A 22,383-nucleotide genomic window follows, 5' to 3' on the forward strand; every position below is an offset into this window, starting at 1 on the left:
GTCAAAAGTTACGGACTGTGCTACTATATTTTATATTGCATCATATATTATTCAATTCTGTTAGCACAGAGTGTAGTCACAACAGACGACCACCCTACTGCTGCAGATTTATTTTTCGCATTGATAATGTTGCCATTAAAACACATAGGCCTATGATGTCTGAAACCGTGGAGTCAGAGACAGTTGCGTTCAGTCGGTGTTTAATATCTGCTCCAGTCATTGGAAACAGCTCGTAAGTGTGTTCAGTCTTATGTTTCAGCTAGTCGTTAAGTGTGTCATAAGTGATTGTTATCAGGATTTCAACCAGCTAATTAAAAAATCACCTACTCTGCCTTTCAATTCTATTTTATTCTTTAAAATTTCTTCTGTTCTGTTGTTTTACAATAGACGAAATGTAATTATTAAAACTAAATGTTTTTTTAAAGTCAGTTTATTTTATTCTATATTATTTCCTAAAAGTGCAATTGAGTACATTTTACTTTAGTAATAAAATTGTTTTATTCCTTAAATTATTCCATATTTCATTCTGTTTTGCATTAGAGTAAGCGTATTATTAATAAACATTGTTGTTTTCAATTTGTTTAAACTTTATTTTATTCTATAGAAGAAAATGGCTAAGCTACAGAGAATACCAGAGTAAATTAAAAGAAATTATATATATATATATATATATATAAAATATGATAAAGTTACAGAGTAAACATTCAATTTAAAACAGTATATTCTCTGATACTGTGTGACTTTCACTTACACCTGCAGGCTATGTCGCTTTGTACTGTGTGAACACTGAATTAAATAAAGTTTTCCGCGTTTTGAAGCGCGTCCTCTTCCGTAGTCAACATGGCGGAATACGACCTGACCACCAAAATCGCCCACTTTTTGGACAGGCATCTCGTTTTCCCTCTGCTGGAATTCCTTTCTGTAAAAGAGGTACATGTGTAACATACGTTCGTATTTGCAGGCGTGTTGTAGCACCGTTTGTTTGTTGAAGGCGGGATAGGTAATGCCACGTGCGCGCAGCCGGTAGCCGCAATAGTGGAGCCGCACCGGTAACTTACGTCCGGTATTGTGTAAAAAATCACATAATTCATGGGTTCAGTCGGTAATAAAATAACAGAGTGAATACAGGAAATTAACAGAACCAAAAAACTTTGACCTGAATAATTATGGACACACAGTCTAACCATAGTAAAACTAACCCCTCTGTTAGTTATTTGCTAGCTATGTAGGCTAGCAAAACACCGTGAGCTGCCTAGCTTTCTAAGCAGCGAGAAGAGTTTCTGACCAGCTGACAAAACAGTATAATAGTAATATGAAATATTATTATATTTTAACATAAACCTTTTTCTTTAATTAAATATATAATTTAATCCTATGATGTTAAAGCTGAATTTTCAGCATCATTACTCGAGTCTTCAGTGTCACATGATCCTTCAGAAATCATTCTATGCTGTTTTGGTGCTCAATAAACATTTATTATCAATGTTGAAAACATTTGTGGTGCTTCGTAATTTTGGAAACATGATGCACTACCATTTTAAAAGTGTAGGGTAAGATCGATGCTTAAAAAGATTAAGAAATAAATACTTTAAATCAAGAACGCATTAAATTGATTCAAATTAACAGAGTAAATCTATTTGTTACAAAAGATTTCTATTTCAATTGAATGCTGTTCTATTCATCAGATAATTCTGAAAAAGTATTACAGTCTCCGCAGAAATATTAAGCTGGAACTGATGTCAACATTTATAACCTTTATTGATAATTGAGCACCAATAATAATAGATACTAATTGAGCACTAAGTCATCATCATTATAATGATTTCTGAAGGCTCATGTGACACTGGAGTAATGATGCTGAAAATTCAGATTTGCCATCACAGATATAAGTTGCATTTTAAAATATTTAAATAGGAAACATTTTTAAATGTAATTTTTCACAAATTTTGTGTTTTTATAATAGTTGTAGTGAACATAAGATACTTTTCAAAAATATTTATAAAATTGTTCCAGACTTTTTTCCCCAAAATATATACTTAATGTATTCTCACGTCTTCATGAATGTACGGTCACTGTTTTCTAGATCTACAATGAGAATGAGCTCCTCCATGGAAAACTGGATCTCCTCAGTGACACCAACATGGTGGACTTTGCCATGGATGTATACAGGAACTTATATCCGGATAAAGAAATACCCAGTTGTGAGTGCTTTCAGTTCTAATGGTCTTCAGTGATAAGACGCGTCGCTTAATGTGATGGTTAAGAATTGACTGTAAGAGATTCAAATCTAAAATGTATCACCTGTTTGCAGCTCTCAGAGAGAAGAGGACTGAAGTTGTGGCTCAACTGAAACAACTGCAAGCTGACACAGAGCCTATTGTTAAGGTGTTTGAGGACCCAGAGACCATGAGACAGATGCAGTCTACAAGGTACAGTAAATGCTGAAATTACACATGTACTAATATTTTCAACGGTGTCACATACTGTCTTGTTTTTTTAAAGAGATGGTTAAATCTGTTGTTAATCTACTCACCCTCAGGCCTTCCAAGATGTATGTGACTTGTTTTCCTTCAGTAGAACAGTTAAGTTTTTAGCTGAAACGGTCATCCACGGTGATTTAATGCAAGTCAAGGGCTACTGTTACTTTGGGAGGCAAAAAAAAAATGTATACAAATTAATACACGTGGCTCCTGACTATAAATTGAGGTCTTATGAAGTGAAACGATCGTACTGTACAAGAAATGTCTGAATTCCAGTGTATGGCAACAGCCATTATTTGTCATACGTAAACTTGGTTGACTTTAAATTAGAATTGATCTTTCTGTACTTAACAGTACATTTGTATAGACCTATACATGTCTGTGGTTTTTACTGGAAGAAGACTGGAGAATCGTTTAATGTTATGACAGAAGATTAGTCATTGTCTATTCCAAGCAACAGCTGAGATGGTACTTTAGTTATTTTGTTGTTCATCTAATGCAAGTTGAACAGTGTACAATTGCACATTTGAGACAAGACAGTCCTCAGGGATGTGGGATGAAGCCCTGCTCGATGCTAGACGATACTCCAAACAGAACATTTGTGGCTCTTTTTCTGGATGGTCTGGCTTAAGTGCCATTTAATTAAGTGGATGGCAGAACATCAGCGGGCATTTGTAATCACAATCAGTTAGCATTTGATTGAAATTGCCATGTGGATGAATATATGGTTTCACTCTCCAAATTTCAGAAGAGTAGAATGTTAGAGCATCCTGTGGTGAGTTTCACAGAGACTACTTTTCGATTTCTCTGATGCTGACTTTGCCGTAATTCAAATATTTTGGTTAAACTCAGTCCTCATCTAGTGCTTGCTTTTCTTTGATGGATGTCCCTCATTTCTAGCTGCCGGCCAATCTAGATGTTTTAGGTTTAGATATGTGGTGTATTAGGGATTAAGAGAGAGTTTTTTTCTTAATTAAAAGAAGGCTGATGATGAATTGATCACTAAACCAAGTATAGATATTCCCAAATGGCATTACCATTAGCAGTTGGAGGGATTTGCTGGATTAGAGATAATGGATTCCTGTTGATTATGTTGGATTGAAAAGACATTGTTCTGCTCTCAATCAGTCGCCATCAAACCTAGATAGAACTGAAGAGAATGCATAGGAATGAGTAAGTCTCTGATGTAGCCACTATATTTGTGATAATAAGTTCAAAGAGTTAAAATATTTTAATCTTTGCCTGTCCTTTATAGCAGGGATTCCCTTTTTTGTCAGCCAAACCTCTTTGGCCTAAAATGTTTACTTGAAGAACCTCTTCAAGTTAATATTTCAATAATTTAACGACACATTCACATGTTCATGCCACGGTTCTCTGATGTTGGTTAATGGCCATATTTTTTAAGGAAGTGATTTATTTTTATTTTTTTAATGATTTTTGTAATTATTAGCTTTTTAACTAATTAACTGCATGCAGTTTTCTCATGAACCCTGCAAAATCTTATATGCTATTAATATAAATAATTAACAACTAAAATGGCAAAACAAAATACAATGACATGTAGCTTTCAGTTGTTTCTTAAGTAATAATAATTTGACTATTCAAAAACAGTCAGTAATAAATAAAGATCAGTAAGTGTTTTTTGTCAATATTGTTTGGTTAATATTAATAAAATAAATTACATTTACAGATTAATTTACATTTATTACTGTAAATATTGGTGTTGTTAATTATAGTAGTTTTTGACATGCTTTTGTGGGTATTTTAAACTAAGCTTTGTGGTTTTAGCAGATTTAGCCTAGTTAGAATCTAGATTTTTACACATGCACAAAAATAAGTCAATGATACAATACTAGGGTGTTGTGGTTGTTTGCCAGGGTGTTGCTATGCAGTCGGTAATGTGTTCTGGGTAGTTCTTATTGCGGGCCTATATGTTTGTTAGCACACACCACGTAGGACAAGGTATGCTCCAAAGTTTAATATTTGGGGTTAGGGGTTTGTTGAAATTTGCTTGCCCCAGCAATAATTGCTAATTGCTTTAACTTTTTAATCACATTCTGCTAGAGCTTTTTTATATCTTTTTGTGTCTATGTTCTATGTCTTTTGGCCCCTGCAGGTATAGAGGCAGCCGCTGAGGTCACGATCTGCACTTAGTTATTGTTTAATTGCTCGCTTTGACTGGTGTTAATACAGCACCGTGCTTCCATATATTTGATCAGGCTAATGATGTGTGTTTGTGGTGTCTTACAGTGTGAAATCTTAGTAGGTGGTATTGCCTTCCCTAGACATTTTTAAACACCAGTTTGCGTTTCGTTTCTCCAAAACATGCTTTTATCACAGTTTAGGATTAAGTATGTGGCCTTAGAACCAGGCGCAGTCTTAATTAACCCACTCAAATGGATGTCTGCTCTTCATTAACGAGCGACTTTGAAGTTTACTTGTTCGATCTGAATATTTCGGGTTTCGGGGGGGCATTTTTCGGTGTCTGGAGTTTCACAGGCCGAGACGACCACGAGGAAGTGCAGATCAGGACTCGTCTTTATTTGTTCTTTTATTTGTTAATAGCTGCTTGTGTGCGACATGTTTCTTTTAAACAACGTCAGTCGGATGTTTACTGGGTCAGCTCCGACAATGTCGTTCACAGGGCGGATGCTGTAAGCAGGTGATATCATGTTTGGAAATCTGTCAGGACCATTGTTCAGGAGTGTTTGGACATATGGAGTGGCGATGGATTTTTTTCTTTAACAGACTGAGCATGATGGATGGATGATCTGCACTGAATGCCTGAGGGCCGAGTTATCTCGCAGTTCCCTCAGCACCAATGCATTGACCTCCATGGCGAAACCTGCCCTGTCTGTTCCTCATTTCAACCCAGACGGGAGGTGGTGAGAGCTGACAGAGTAAAGATGTAATGTCCTCCTCAGCAGACAGATTAACATGGATTGACTGTTAGTATTTGGAGATACTAGGTGAGAGCTGAGGGGGTTGGTAATTAGAACAGTATTGACTGTTCTTATTAGGTTTGATGTGACAAGACAAGCAATTTGAAAAGAGCAATCTCGATTTTTGTTCTCAATAGTTGATATTTAGTATTTAAAAGGATATTCATCAAAAATCGTGTGTGTTTTCAAAACCTGCGTGACATTATTTCTTCTGTGAATCACAAAAGAAGACTTTAAGAATGTTCACACTGCTCTCTTCCATACAGTGACAATGAATGGGTATTGAGTAAGGCTGCACGATTAATCAGAATAACCAAATTATTATTATATTCTCTTAAATCCTTAATTTTATTTGTTAAAGTGAAATATTATTGTAATACATTTGTAATTTTAAAGTTATGATTCTTTATTTTTTGTAATGATAATAATAATATAGTCTCAATGATATATAATCACAAAAATATAGCCCTACAAACAAGCAAATCAAACCTGCAGTTAAAAAAAAACATTTCTTAGAAAAATTGCTATACAATTGTATATTGCTATACTATATATATATATATATATATATATTTTGTCATGAAGTCCTAGGACTAGAACCTAGAACATTTTTGTTATGATGTACAAAAATACATCATAAAAGTGGTCCACATTACTTATTCTTTATATTCCAAGTCTTCTGAAGCCATACAATAGCTTTGTTTGAAGAATGGACTGTAATGCGAGTCGCTATTCAAAATCTAGCTCTACAGTAGTGCTCACAATTCACTTTCATTGTATGGAAAAGAGCAGCTTGGACATTTAAACTATAAATATTCTATTTGTGTTCCACAGAAGCCATAAAGGTTTCAAAAGACATGAAGGTGAGTAAATGACAGAATGAAATTTTTTGGGTTAACTATTCCTTGTTTCCTGATATTCTTATTTGGAGTAGGGATGCTAACCGATGACCATTTGACCGATGGTTGACCGTATCAACGTTAACCGATCAAAGTTGTCGGTAGTCGGTTAAAAAAAAAAAGTGATCTCTAAATTAGGCTATTATAGACAGTGGACTAAATGCTACTACAGTTAGCCATCTCATTCCAAGATATTTTTTTGTGAAGTGAACAAATCCCTCACACTCAATTTTTCATCACTCGCCTGTTTGTACTTAATAAACCAATAAAAACATTTGGCGCAAGCCGCGAGGTCACAGCGTTTGGGTTCGCGAAAAGTAAAGGCTACAGGCTAAAACACTCGAGGTTAGAGCCAGGGCAGACGACAGAATGAAGCGTGCAAAGAAAAGTAGTGTGTGGGACCATTTCACCAAAAAGAATTGACACAGATGTAAGTTGCAACTTGTGTGATACAGTGCTTAAATACAGTAGGCCTACATCATCTATGATGTATCACCTGAAAACGCAACTTGTTCTGTCCGTTATTAGAAGGCACACAGTGAGTTAGACCTGCCTTGGCCGGTGCGTCTTTTACGCATTCTGAAGGTGCCTGTTTTATCCATTGGTTTTATCGTGTTGCAGTCTATTAGGCAACATTCCGCATAAGATGGGCTTAGATTTGGAAATACATTACATCTACATTTCAGTGGTAACAGATAAGGTGATGATGATGATCATCATCTTTCTTTATTATTTTTAGCACTACCTCAAACTAAAGCGGCGTCTCTTCAGAGCTGTCATTTTCTTAAATGAGCCGCGGCAATGTTTCAAATGAGCTTCTAACACAAGACTAACGCCTTTATTTTCAACGCGATCACCTTGTACCCAAACAATTTCGAAACTAAGGAGCAATTTGTCCTCCGATTACATAAGCTCCTCGGGCGCCGGGGCAGTGTGTGTGTGTGAGCGGGAGGCAGAGCGGCAGAGAGATGCTACAGAGTTGCGAAATTGCAGGCTATTTCAATTAGCGTAGCATATTTTAAAATAATCGGTTAACCGGTTTCAACCAGCTAATGAGGCTTCGTGGTCGTTCAAGAAATTTTTTAGTTTTCGCCATCCCTAATTTGGAGCGAGATTATAGACCAATGAGATTTCACAAAGGGTGAGGGTCGCCAGCGCAACGGCATGGAAATATAAATCAGACAATTGCATAAATGTACTGTTGCTGTTTGCGAATATGTCTGCTTACATCATTAACCTGATTTACACAGAAGAGATTGGTAGGCTTTATCACTTATGACGTGGCTTAAGGGAGGTGGCTCGTCTCCACCCAGAGTCCCAGCATCTGTCAGATGATAGTATAATGGAACAGAAGCAGTTCTGCAGGAGAATGCCTTTATAAACAGCCTTTGAACCTCCCCACAAATAAAATAAACGTGCAAACCTCCTCTTTCTGTCTGGAGCATGCATGGCTTCATTTGCCGAATTCTTCTGAGGCCGGCCACATTTGGCGGAGGTGGTCATGCGGTAAGCTTGGTTACCAGCCCCCCGTGCCCAGACTTTTGCCCAAACTCAATGATACGCACAAGTCGCAGTAGATTCTTACTCCATCTCACCTGAGGAGGAGACACAATGTGTATGTTTTTCATTTCTTCGTTACCTTATTTTTGTTTAATTAGTGGTGTTTCCTAAGTGGTGTTACTTAAAGGCTCGTGTTTTGGCTTATTGGTTTTTCTAAACCCCAGTATTAAAGGTCGTTGTGTAACTCATCCCGCAAAGTTTGTGTTACGGATATGAATGATACCTCAAATCATGAGGCTGGTTGAAAAATGTGTGCTATTATAAGGAATCAGACCTACTATTTTTGTCTGGCAGACATTGGCAAAAAATAAAGTGACGTATGAAATAAGTGTGACATCTTTTTCTTATAGTTTTCCAAATTTTTTCTTTCTCTTTTTCTCTATCTCTTTTCTTTTTTGCATTGAGACTTTATGTAGATGAGATAAAAACAGACCTTCTACTGACTATAAGATACTTTGCAACTACATGTCAACTTCTAATCCTAACCCTACTAGTCTACTAATACTCTACTAATACATGTAGGTCAACAGAATGTTAAAGAGACCATCAAAATTAAGTGAAACCTTTAGTTTTTATATATATATTTTATTTTTTATATTAAATTTTAAATAAAATATAGTGCTTTTATTTAATATAATTATTTATACCTTTAAAAAAAAGTGTATTCCATCAACTGTTGCTCACCGCAACATGTTTCTGTGTTCCAGGGACGGGCGTATGCTGTTCGACTATCTGGCTGACAAGCATGGCGTAAGTACTTCTGCTGACTCTTCCACCCTTCTGAAGAGTTCTCATGACTTCTCTATGAACCCAGTGTTGTTTTCGGGGGCCAACTGGAGGGAAGGCCCTGAGCAGCGAATTAAATAACTTCCCAAACCTTCAAGTCAATTTCGGGGATTTTATGGCTTGCAGAAATTTTTGCGGACATTTACATTCTGTGGCGAATTGTTAAGAATAAACAGAACAGCTCGGGACCCGTGGGTATGGCCTCAAGAATGCTGGGGATTCTATATTTGACTTGACGGCACTCCCACCCCAGCATCCTGCGACTGACCTGAGGCCTGTCCTCAGTGCACCTTCACTGCACAGGCTACGCCATCTTTACGACACGATCCTCGCCTTAACAACCCTCTCGTCGCCGCCCCCAGGAAGGCCCCTGTGGCCTTAACGACATCCGCACCAGGGCTCTAGTTTACTGTGACCACACAAACACACAGATCTAAACTACACACACAATGAGCTCTCTGTTCTAAGATGCCTTGGCAGCAAGTTTCCCGAGCATGTTCTATCGAACTGTCCATCAAACTGCCGGTGCTCTCTGGTCATCGCTGTTAGCTGAAATTGAGGATTGTATTTGAGGTCATGTAGGTTCACATGTGAACAAAGTTTCCTGAATAGCTGTTCCTTGATGTTTAAGGTAGCTTATTTGAATTTTAAAGGAATAAACATGTTGTGGGCGATATATATATATCGGTAGACACGATTAACCTGTAGAAATGTGTCAACCGGTTATCGTCTCTATCGTGGTTACGCTCATGTGACGTTGCTGTGCTACGCCGTCACGAAAGCTTATCGTTTCCATGTGTTTTTAAGTATTGCTGTTTAAAAACAAGTGATTTTAAACCGTTGAAGCGCAGTTAGCAGCGGAAAGAGAGACTGTATCTCAGTGCACATAAAGCGTGAGAACTGTACTGAGTGCTTTTCACAGACAGTGAACAGTTAAATACACGTACTTATGTGTCAGTGACTGTCTTTTCAAGTAAACAGTCATTTGTCTTAAGTGAGCATAAACAGTTGAGAAAAAAAGCACATTAGTATATCAGATCCGTGCAGTCGCTCTTAAAGTGACAGCATCCAAATTTACCTGCTGTCGGTATTAATGTTAATCAAACAACAAAAAAGAGAAAATCTCTCACTGCTCATGACTGACTCACTTTTGTAGCTTCAATAAGAATAAATGTATGTTTAATTTACATAGTAAAGGCTATGCAGTGTTTTTTATACATTTGATTACTTTAATAAGTTTAATTATTAATAAAATTACTGATATAAGATTTTGGTCGAATCGCCTACCCGTAGTTGTGCCTACTGCCTAGCAAGATTGCGTTACGTGATCATATACGTTAAATGTTACGTGTGATGTTTTCACACCCTGATTTGAAAGAAAAAGCCTTTATTTATTCATGGCCATAACGGAGTTCTCAATTGCCTTGGCCTTATGATTTTTGTAATTTAATTATCAATTTAGCTAAATTGTTTAAGCAAGTACAAGGCTTATCCAGCATCTTCATATGGCATTTGTATGTTACTCTTCATTTCCATTGCGCATAAATACACATTTTGTGCATCTAATCATACACAGTGTCTACTGATAAAGTTTATCACCTGGCATTGAAAAATTACTTTGCGACTTCGTTTAACATCTGTCTTTCCTTGCAGTTCCGGCAGGAGTATTTGGACACCCTGTATCGGTACGCCAAGTTCCAGTACGAGTGTGGGAACTACTCAGGTGCAGCGGAGTACCTCTATTTCTTCAGAGTCCTGGTATGTGTCTTACCACGCCCCTGTCTTTAACAGATGACAGAGTTGTGTTTTCTAGCATTCTCCTTTGGGACGTTCCCAGTGGGGCAATTTTCAAGAGCTTCTTTTCATCACAACACCCTTTCATTTTCTCCTTCGCAAATTGATGCCATTAAATGCATTCTTGTTTAATAAGTTCTTGTCTAATGGACAAACGGTTTTATTTTGACGGAGAGTCCCCTTGTGGGTGTTAATTGAGCCAGACGGTCGCCCTATTGAGAGTTTGAATTATTGTCTCTGCTTAATATGGTTCTACTTTTTTAGTACGAGTCTCTGCCAAATCCCGTGAGTTACGAGCATTACGCATGCACTTAACGTTGTGTATTTCAAAATGACGCAGATAAAAAGTAGACATGGCTCGCTCACAGGTAGATTTTCTCAAATTGGAATCCAAATCCTTTTATCATGAAATATTGTGTCACTTATTCATTTCTCCACAAAACTGGCAACTTTTTTTTTCACTTGAGGCAATCCGAAGAACTAAAAGCTCCTGATCTGTAATTACTTCTGAAAAGTGCCATCCCATGGCTTGTTAAATTCCTTGCATGTCTTGAGTGCTGAAAAGAACTTCTTCAACGACTTGGTTAGGAGTTGTTTCAGGGCTGTGTTTAGTGGCAGACTTCATAAGCTTATGGGTTTATGGGCAGTGCTGCTCCCCATAGATGATTGGTGGGGATTTTGTGGCCTAATCACTCTTGGTTTGACAGGATTCCCCAGTTTTTGTAAGGGTTAAAGGTTACACAGCTTGCTCCATATAATCCAAAGACACCCAAAAAAAGGCTTTTCAACAGAAGATGACTAGAATTTGTGTTTTTCCATCAGTCAAACCATTTTGAGTCTTTTATCGAGTTAAAATCTCATTGAATAAATGGATACCTACCAAGGCCACATTCACAATGCGGTTAAATGAAGCCCAAATCAGAATTGCATTGTGAAAAGAAAATTCCTTTTAAATCAGATCATTTCAGTTCTGATCTGGAAATAAATCAGATTCATATCTGATTTCTTTTTGTGTGACTTAAGGTAGCCAGGTTGCAATTTAATTAATCATTACATTTGTTTTAATACTTTGATGCATTTATTATTATTATGATTAATAATAGCAACTATATTATTATTGCTTATAATAATAAACACATATCATGCTATTTATTATTAATAATTATACATGTAGATAGATTATTATATCCATGCATTATTGTTATCATTATTAATTTTGGTTGCATGTATTTATTTTTATTTTCTGTATGTATATAATTGTTTTCTGTCCCCTAGGAAGTTTTTTTTTTTTCAGAAACATGCTTTTCAAAAAAGTAATGTGAGTTTTACAGAATAGATTAAAAGCCCTATAATCTTTTTTATATCTTTCATTTTTCTTATTTCTTTTTTTATTTTATACTCATTTTTCAGTGATAAAACTTAGAGGATAAGATTTTCACTTGCTGGTTAGTTGTCTCCTGATCAAATGCGTGTCTGATATGGACACCCTGTCCAAAGGTTAAGTGAACAACCTAACCAAAAAAACTAAAATCTAATTCCAGCATAGAATTGTATGTTTTGTCTTGCGGAGTGAAATTAGCCTAGAGCGCACACAAACACTCACATCTTCCTCTAAGTCCCCCTTATCCCTTTACCTTTTTAAAAAAAAAAAATTGTTGTCTGAATAATGATCCAGGCGGTGATGCACCGAGGACCATGGATTAAATAATTTTCACCAGTGGAATACTTTTGGAATCAGATAATACCAAAGTAGGTTTGTGGGGGAAGATAATTGCAGTTCACTGAGAGTACTGGCAGTATCCATGTTACACGTGCGTACTTCTTATTTCCTCTATAAACAAAGGGCTCATTGCTGGGACTCTGGTGTTTGTGGCTTCTCTCCCACTGCCTGTAGAAATGAGTGAAAGATGAACTTATGGGGAAAAGCGTCCGGGTGCTCAGAGCCCAGCGCAGTGCTGCTGTCTAGCTAGTGGGGTGGGGGGCAAATGACGGCTGGGAACGAACAAATTGACCCGCTCCTTTCTCTCTGGCCGCAGTGTGTGGAGGTAGTCCAGTGTCTTAAAGAGAGGTGCCCATTGTCAACGCTGCCCTGGGCCAAGAGTGTTGCGAGAGGCTCCATGCCTGGCTAAGTTATCGGACTCCCTTGCCGGCGAGCTTTTCTCACGTAACCACATAGCCTGACTTCTCATATGGAATGCACTCCTGTTTCTTTAGACCAGCTCTCACGTATGATTCACTCTACCTACATTGTTGTAAAAAAAAGGCCAGATGTTTGCCAAGCGTCGCTGTGGCAACAAGTTACCGAAAAGAAACCCTTTATTTGATTTTAAATAATCTTGGTTTTAGCATTTCAGAGGTGTGATGAAGACTGTGTTGTTTAGATTTGCAACATGTTTCCCATTTGTGAATGATTTGCAGCGTCAGTCACGCTGTTTGTTTGTTTGTTGTGTCCCTGTGGTTTTCGTGGGAGCCGAGGGAAGGAACGGCCGACGAGCCTTGAGTTACACCCTTCAGTTTTTGTCACTCTTTTTTGCATATTAATTAGTATAGATGCTTCAAGGACATACTAAAAGGGATACTTGAGGATTCTGTCATAATTTTTCACTATCATGTCATTCAAAACATGTATGACTTTCTATGTTTTTGCGGAAAACATAGAACACATTATTTTTTTAGTTTTTTTTTTTAAAGAATGTTTTTATCCATATAATGAAAGTAAGTGGGGTCCAAAACAACACTGGACCCAATAGACTTATATAGACAAAAACATTAAAAAGTTGGGGGTTGGTAATAAAAAAAAAGGCTACACAGTAATATTGTGAAATATTAATACAATTTAAAATAACTGTTTTCTATTACCTGTGTTGGCAAAACTGAATTTTCAGCATTATTACTCCAGTCTTCAGTGTCACATAATCCTCCAGAAATCTTTCTAATATGTTTATTTAATGCTCAAGAAACATTTATTATTATCAGTGTTGAAAACATCTGCTTAGTATTTTTGTGGAAATATGTTTTTTTTTTTTTTTTTTTATAGTTTATTTTCAGGATTCTTTGATGAATGGAAAGTTTAAAAAAAAACAGCATTTATTTAAAAAAAAAAATACTGACCCCAAACTTTGAATGGTAGTGTATATTTTGTGTTCATACAGGTTTGGAACAATATGAGGTTGAGTAAATGACAGAATTGTTATCTTTAGGAGAACTATTCCTTGTGTAAGTGTGCTGAGAGCTTTACATGCATGTTAGGTTTTTCTCAAGGTTTTTTTTTTTAGGATAAGTTAAAATACAATGCAGTGTACTCATCCTAGGAAAACCACATCATTGGTATTGCGAATGCATCAAGCGTTTTGAGTAGATTAGACTATTCACACAACAACCAGCCTTGTTTATGCGGTCACTGCTCAATCTAAATAAATGGAAATGGCTTCCAGAAATGTTCTCCCTGTGCATGTTTTCAAGCGTTTAAATTGTTATCCTTTTATTTCAAATTTAAGATAATTCTCAGATAATATGCTTTGTAACTCAATATCTTCTATTTTCATCAACAGTGAGAAGGTGATTGGAATAGCCATAATGTAACTGGTTTTAGTGGAGCTTTCTTACCAAATACCTGCCCCTTTTTCTTTTCTTATTTGCTGTTTATCCACCTCTTTTCAAGCCAGACCTCCCATCTCCTTGGATGGCTCCTAGCATGGGAGATGTCAGGCTCTAGAACTCCTCTAGCGTGGGAAACACAGCCATTTAACGAAGGAAGCCAGGCTTGCAAAATCCAGACCTGAGGTCCTGTTACAGTGAGGGCCCGGTGCGAAAAGAGCAACTTATTCATATCATCTGTTAATGCAGGGATTGAATGTTGAGAATAAAGATTGAGTGTCCCGTCAGATCCCCAGCACAGTAAATTTATTGTTGCTGGTCAGTCAGTGAAAATGTGCCCGTTTCAGGAGGCAATGGAAACTCAAGGTAACTTGTGGAAAAACCCAGGTATTGAAACTATTCTTGCATGGCCAGTGCTGAAAGCCAGTCAGTGTGCAGAAAGCTGCCATAATGACATGGAGCTTCGCCAAATGTAGCAGGCAGGGACTTCCAGGAAAAAAACAAAAAAAACAAACACTTTTCGAAATGAAACGTTGACCTTTATATTGGCAGCAGGGATGGCTTTTACCCCGGTTGTCCCTCCGAGCTGATCTCTCAAAGTTTTTGGGCTTTGACTATTGTTTAGACACATCCAACTTGGGAATTTTGATGAAAGGGCTCCACTGTTACGTCTGTACTCTAATTGTATTTTATAACCATACTACTGTGTCTCACTGTGCAAATATAGAAGTAGATTTTATTCTGCCGTAAATCTACAGAGAATTTATTTTAGGGCTGGATTTCTGGATTTTAACTGATGATTTAGCTTATTTTGCTGAACCAATATGAATTTTTAAATCCCAAGAATCTATTTTTTTAGTCTATGCTGTTTTCAGTTGATGAATCAACAAAACTTTGTAGCATACCTCCAATCCAATAAATCGCAATAAGCTTTGTGCTTTGTCTCAGCTTTTAAATTCTGTCATTTTATTATAAAACCAAACAATAAATACCGTTTTGGCGATAGCACCTCAGTTCAAGCGAAGCTGCAGCACAGAGAGTGTGTGAACCGATCACCTCTTGTTCTTTATTATTAGTTGAAGCACGAATTAAACATGAATGAACATCAAAAGGTATCTTGAAAGATACAGTGCAATTTAACGAAATACAGATCATGTCTCAATCACTTAATCAGTGTTTCAAACACGGAAAGACACCAATAAAACAGATTACATTTAAAGCTTTCTATTTCAGATAAATGCTGCTCTTTTTTTCTATATTTCAAAGAATCCTAAAAAAAATTTCAACATTAGATGATATTAAGAATTGTCTCTTTAGCAGCAAACCAGCATATTAGAATGATTTCTGAATGAACATGTGACACTGAAGACTGGAGTAATGATGCTGAAAATTTAGCTTTGATCACAGGAATAAGTTACATTTCAAATTATATTGAAACAGAAAACAATTATTTTAAAGTGTAATAATATTTCACAATATTTCTGTTTTTACTGTATTTTTGATTAAATAAATGCAGCCTGGGCGAGCATAAGAGAGTACTTTCAAAAACAAAATCTTACCGATCCCTAACTTTTGAAAAGCAGTGTACACGAGGAGCAGTGTCCATCCAATTAGATTTCATTGTATGTATGCGGGGCTCCTTTTGACATTCAGACCCTGACTTCCAGGTTGTCTGCATGCCGCTACGTCTGTCATAGGTCATTTTTTTGCACGCTGGTGGTCAGTCTAATAACTCCATTTCCCATGAGCCTTTGGCTATAGCTCATCCCCCTTTTTTCATGAAACATGCTAAGATGCTTCAGCAGCTCGCTAATCTGCAACACATTATCTGTTCCCTTTGTTTGTTTTTGTTTTGAGTCATAATTTAAAACCGCTTATGTTCCTTTGAAGCTGATTGTCTGCAGAGATGCACCATGTTAAATCTTGTTCATATTTCCATACAAGAAGCTGAGCTTCTTTCAGTGGTTTCATAACTCGATTCCGCAGGATGTTTTTCTTTTGCGCCAAATGTTCAGGACATTATCACAATTACTAGTTAATCAAGTTATCTAAACATTATTTTCAAGGGCCTGTCTCTGTTAACAAGACTTATGTTATTGGCTTCTGCTGTCATTGGCTTCTGCTGTCAAAGAATTTTTGTCAAGGTAGACGTGACATAGAACCTTAGGACTGTTCAGCCTTTTGAACATATTGTCTGTGTGAATGTAAATTAAATAATACTTTTAATCATTACTTGTCCAGCAAAGACGTACTCAATGGTTTTCATTAACTTTGGCACTACACAACTATCCATCCTCAGTGTTTGTGTTTAGTTTGTCCTTTGATTTGATTAGTTGATTTTCTTTACCTAATATCTCGACCTCATTCTCTCACTCCTCCACAAGCAGGCATTTTGATTAGTGTCCCGCCACTCCGGTCCTGTCCACATCTCAGAGCTGATCAAAGCTTGCAGACATGTGTTAGGGCCAATAACAGAGGCTGTAGCGGTAGTAGCACACATCATTAAAGAGACCCTCACCAAAGGCAAAGCATTAAGGTCATCGCAAGTTCACATGAGCTTTGGGGAGCTTTTGTTCCCCATGTGTGCTTGATGATGCTCCATACCGGATATCAGAAATAATTACTTTAATAGTAACTTATTTTAAACTAATTTTATTTACATTTTGTGCTTCTGAATAAAACAAATAAAATAAAATAAAAAGTTCCTGTTCGTTTTGGTGATTTGAAGCTACTTTCATCTCTTGACATGACCCTCCTTTCCCTCAAGATAGCGCTTGACCCCAGGCTAGTTAAAGAGCACTTGTTTAACTTGCGTAATTATTTCCCAGCAATATCACAGACAACTTGGCCTTTGACCTTTTGTCCCTTGTCTGATGACCTCTTCAATCCATCCACTTCAAATACACACTTTCTTGAATAAAAAAAATCTATTATACAGATTCATTCAATATACAATTTATATGAATCATCATTATAACAATCAGAGTAAAATTATTAAATGTCATTCCTAACATTACAAAACAGAGAAAAAAAATGTATTTTTTTTTACCTCAGATGTGCTTAAGGAGAAGGGTGTGTGTATGTTGCAGCAGTGACTTTATCACAGAAATACAGCAAAATAAGTTGTATAAAAATCTAAATATTCTTTCAAGATCCATTTTTCCCTTATGAGCCCAATTCTCGAAGCATACTCCACCAAGCAGTTTAACCAAGAGCTTAACTTTTAGCTCTGTGAAATGGCAGATGTCAGAAATACAGTATTTAGAAAGTGGAAAAGGACCAAGACTGCCACCCTACCAGTGTAATTTGATGGGAAGTGAGTTGATTTCATTGTCTTCTGTTTACAGTGGTTCAATGTATTTTTTTATGTTTGTGTGTGTTTGTGCAGGTCCCTGCCACAGACAGAAATGCACTGAACTCTCTTTGGGGCAAGCTTGCCTCAGAGATCCTGATGCAGAACTGGGAAGCTGCCATGGAGGACCTCACCCGCCTGAGAGAGACTATCGATAACAATGTAATGCCCCGCCACTCAGAATTCAATACCGCACTCAGATTCCCTTACATAGGCCGTAATATTGACCGCCTTGCGTTTGTGCATAGCACCGCTGCTGTTGCTGTTCCTCCTCTCCTCTTCTCCATCTCCTCAAATCCTTCTCACCGCAACTCACAAGTCAAGCAAAACCTTAATTGCTGTGTTATGTCGGTGCAGCTTGATTTTTAATTGGAGGATTTGAGCTGGGAAAGAAGGGTTTGGCTTAGGGAGAAGTATGAGTAAATAAAAAATTAAAGTCTTCGGACATTGTAAATTTCAATTCGGAACTTTTATTTGTACTGAGTCTGGAAGGCAGCGGAAGCCAAGTGTTGGTTTTCCGGAGTCAGAAGTTCATCTTGTTATGATCAAGTCACGATCAAGACAAATCACCTTTTAAAGGGATAGTTCAACTAAAAATGAAAATATTATCAGTATTTACTTACATTTAGGGCTGAACGATTATGGAAAATAATCTAATTGTAATTTTGTTTAACCAATATTGCGATTGCGATTTAAAATGCGATTACTTTTTAGGTTCTTTACCTTCTGTATAAGTCGACAAAGACAAGCAATAAATCATTTTACATTAGGGATTAGGGCTGAACGATTATGGACAAAAATCTAATTGCGATTTTTTTTTTTTAACCAATATTGCTATTGCGATTTAATATGCGATTACTTTTAGTTCTTTACTTTCAAGCAATAAATCATTGTACAGTAGGGATGGGAATCTTTAGGCAGCTCATGATCCGATCTACTTTTTTTCTTATTAATTAATCTTAATAACACTTAAAATATGTATTTAATTACATGTGTAAATGCATACTTAAAATATATATATATAACACATTTAATTAAACCAATTACATGTTAAGAATTTTAAATGGGCTATAAACTAATATAGCTTCAAAATATAAAAGCTAGTAAATAAAGAGGAACAAAAAAAAACATGACAAGCAATAAACAAAGAGTGCTTTCAGTATTTAAAGTAGGCTGTCTGAACGTTTTCCATTCAAGAGCTGGAGTGAATTTCCCCCTATACGATAAGCTGCATTCACACTAATGCACATATCTCTTTTGAAATTGTAAATGTGGTTTGTCCTGTTGGTTTAAGATATAACTGACTGTTTACATTAATTTCGCGTCAAAAGCATTTTGAGATGCAAGTACATTTAACCAATGAGTCGCACACAGCCGCATGCACGAGCACTCTTCACAAAGCGCGCGTAAGTATTTTAAAATGAAAGCAGCTTTCTCAGTGATTTTCATATTTTTAATATATAAGCCAACTGCATTCCAAAAGACATAAGTAATGCCTTTGTGGAGCATTTTTGTAAGGAAATTCCGGCGGCCAAGACTGCGCACTGCAAGAGAAACCGAAAATTCTCGGGACACCAGCATTTTTCCAAATTTCAATCTTAACCGTTCTATTTCATCAGAAACGATCTTAAAACAGGGCTTTAAGTGTAAAATACCGAACTTGTCCGTTAAGGCAAGAGTAGAGTCACGGTGATAATATGGCTACGTAGCCTACATCAAACACGTTTTGCTATTAAGGGCAGTCTACCACACCATTGATGTGAACTTAGCTATACATGCCATTGACGTCAGAGGGAGCTATTTCAGGCCCTGTAGCGATTTAGTGAAATGCCCATACTTTTTTATTTTGCTTCTTCGCCATTTTGAATTTACACATTTCTCATATTTGTATTATTGCTACTATTTGTGTTATTGACCTTTCAGTAATAAAAAAAAAGACTTAAGATTATTGTGGGAGTATTTTTGTATTTTCAAAATACTAATTACTTGTATTTTATTTAAATACATTTTTCACATCAGTATTTTGTATTTTATTTTGTTACATTTTATGAGCCAGTATTTGTATTTTGTAGCAAAATAGTTTTTGATGTATTTGTGCCCACCTCTGCCTACCCAATACCTAAACTAACAACTACCTTACTAACTATTAATAAGCAGTAATTATGAGTTAATTGAGGCTAAAGTCAGTTTATAGTTAGTCAATAGTGAGAGTTGGACCCTAATCTAAAATGTGACTGAAATTTCTATTGAATTTCTGTGTATCTATTTAGAATCCTGAATTTGTTTTTATTGTTGTTCCACAAAGATATTAAGCAGCACAACTGTTTTAAACATAGACAATAATAATAAATGTTTCTTAAGCTCCAAATCAGCATATTAGAATGATTTCTGAAGAATCATGTGACACTGACGTAATGGCTGTTGAAAATTCGGCTTTACCCTCGCAGGAATTGAAATATATAATATATTTTAAATTGTAATAATATTTGACAATATTACTGTTTTTACTGTATTTTTGATTAAATACAATCAAATTATCAAATAAATCATTTATTAAAAAAAAGAAAGTCATGCAGGTTTGGAACAACATGAGGCTTAGTAAAATTTTAATTTGGGGTTGAACCAATCCTTGTCAATGATTTTTAATACCCTTTCCCTTCTATTTTTGTTATATCTTTACAGACGGTAAGTTCTCCTCTCCAGTCTCTCCAGCAAAGGACTTGGCTGATCCACTGGTCACTCTTTGTGTTCTTCAACCACCCCAAAGGCAGAGACAACATCATCGAGCTTTTCCTCTACCAGCCACAGTAAGCACCTTCTGCAGCTGCTCGTTTTCCATCTGGGATTTGGTTTTGCTTTGGTTTGACTCTAATAAAAACGGATGAGGTAGGAGGAGAGCACGGGTCCAGGTTGGAAAGCCCACCACAGTCCGCAAACGAAACTGCTGATGCTGGGCTCACCAGCCAGCCGCTCACAGACCCACGACCCCAGCGGTCAGCTCGAAAATGAGTCTGGCAGCACAGACGAATGCTGACAATGGCAAATGGGCTGCTTAACTCACGGGTTTAATGTTTTAAGCTTCTTAAAAAGCAATGTTGTCGATCCTGGACAAGCATGTTTATCTTATGGGAAAAAAATGTCAATGAATCACCCCTTCCCAATCAGGTCTGAATGTTACATGAGGAAAAAGTGGTAGTTTCAAGTCACTATCACAAAATTAGTTTCACATTTGTAAATATACATATATTCACACGCACACACACACACACACTTATTTTTCATATGTGTGCAATCTAGAAGAATAATTTGGGGCTTTTTGTTGCCGATTAGTCAAGGTTTAACACATTAAAGGGCAACAAGGTTCAGTCTTGTTGTGTGCACATGGGTGCAAAGAAGCATTAAGGGTCTGCTAGCTTTTTTAAGTGGGTTTACACCTGGTGCCTAAGGTAGGAAACTTGATCTACTAAATAATTCTACATTCCATCTATTTTAAGGCCACACTTTTCCACTAATGCACTTTTGTTGAGCCTAATGCCTATACACTATTCAAAGACAAAATGGACTTCTGCCTCTAAGATGTTGTTTTCCATCAGTTTTCACCAGCATAGATGATTAAGGACGACCAGACCAATAATTAATCATTGGAACCTGACCATAGTGGGTGAAAAGACAGATTGAGGTTGCTTATTGTACTGTTGCTAGCTGGAAAACCATGTTTATGTTTGGCTTTTTCTTTAGCCCTAAAAAACAGTACACAGCGGTCATGAACAGTGACCTGTGGCCGTGAACCTAGAGTGAATGTTTGACCTGCCTTTGAGACAATTGGCTGGCTTAACAGCAGCCCTTTGGACGTGGGGGCTCATTATACAAGAACATTCATTATGCTTCATTAAAACCACTCCAAAAGGTACTTCTAAATTGCGGTTGGGCTCGTCAGATCAGAGGTCTTTCAATGCTGGCAGCGTGCTTTTCGTTTTTGTGTTGTTCTCTCACCTCTTCTGCCTTCAGCTTTAATTTGCAGAGCTGTGGCCACAAAGAGTAATCAGACCCCATAAATCTGAATCCGAGTGTAATTTACTGCATTAGATGCACTGCGTTTTATGTACCTCAACAGTATTGCGTTCTTGGAGGGTAGATGCATTGATTGTCATGTTTTAGTTGGAAAACAGGATCATGGTCTCTTTTTGACCCTGTGAAAAGATCCTTTGTTTTCTGTTCTTTTCCTTTTTGTTGTTTTTGAAGTTTTGTTGACAATTAAGACTGACATCAGCCTGTGGCATTCAGGTTCAATTCATAGTTGTTTGGCTGTCATTCAGGACAGGGTACGATCCAGTGCTTTCGGCCTGAAGATTGTTCACGATGTAGTAGTGCCGTCGAGCAGACGGCCAAAACAAAAACAGAAACCAAAATGTTTTTAGTGCAGGAAAAACGATACCAATGATAGGCTATCATATAATACGTTCTAACCAAGTCCAAGGGCAGTTCGAGAAAGAATATTGTCACAAGATGACCTATGATGTAGGTGCAAACAGGAAAGCTAATACCGCCGAAACACTATCCCGGCCAGCGGAGAGTGGATTCAGAGTTTCACTTGATTTACCTCTAATTCCCCTCCTCCCTTCAGATGCATCATGAAATTGGAACTGCACCACCGTTCTTTCCTTCGCCTCCTTTCTACCTTTTTCTCTCTCTGCTCTCTCAGACCCACCAAATTAGGGCTGCAACAGCTAAGAGCCTCCATCAGTGAAGCCAGTCTAAAGTAGTAAAAACGCATTTCTTGTTTATTGTGCATTTAATGTTTAAAAGTGACTGTGAAGACATTTTTATAAAACATTTCTATTTCAAATAAATGTTGTTCTATTGAACTTTCATCATTCAGCACTAAAATATTTGAAAAAATCTTGCTGACCCTAAATGTTTTGGTATACTTTAATTTAATATCACGCTTACATTCATTATGTTGAACAATTTTG

The 22,383-nt window shown here is 36.9% G+C and overlaps 1 protein-coding gene across 1 annotated transcript in view; it reads left to right on the forward strand.

Moving 5' to 3' along the window:
- Positions 1-798: 798 nt before the first annotated feature.
- The window catches only part of eif3ea (eukaryotic translation initiation factor 3, subunit E, a), a 41,582-nt gene continuing 19,997 nt past the window's right edge, over positions 799-22,383 (forward strand). The window contains exons 1-7 of the mRNA XM_077215030.1: positions 799-930; positions 2,084-2,201; positions 2,312-2,429; positions 8,589-8,631; positions 10,321-10,425; positions 17,447-17,572; positions 20,093-20,217. Of these exons, the coding sequence (XP_077071145.1) occupies positions 841-930; positions 2,084-2,201; positions 2,312-2,429; positions 8,589-8,631; positions 10,321-10,425; positions 17,447-17,572; positions 20,093-20,217 (725 nt within the window). The 5' untranslated portion in view covers positions 799-840. The remainder of the gene's footprint in view (positions 931-2,083; positions 2,202-2,311; positions 2,430-8,588; positions 8,632-10,320; positions 10,426-17,446; positions 17,573-20,092; positions 20,218-22,383) is intronic.

Source organism: Siphateles boraxobius, unplaced genomic scaffold (genome assembly GCF_051911475.1).
Source record: "Siphateles boraxobius isolate OS27281-9 unplaced genomic scaffold, OSU_SipBor_1 68, whole genome shotgun sequence".
Taxonomy (NCBI): Eukaryota; Metazoa; Chordata; class Actinopteri; order Cypriniformes; family Leuciscidae; genus Siphateles; species Siphateles boraxobius.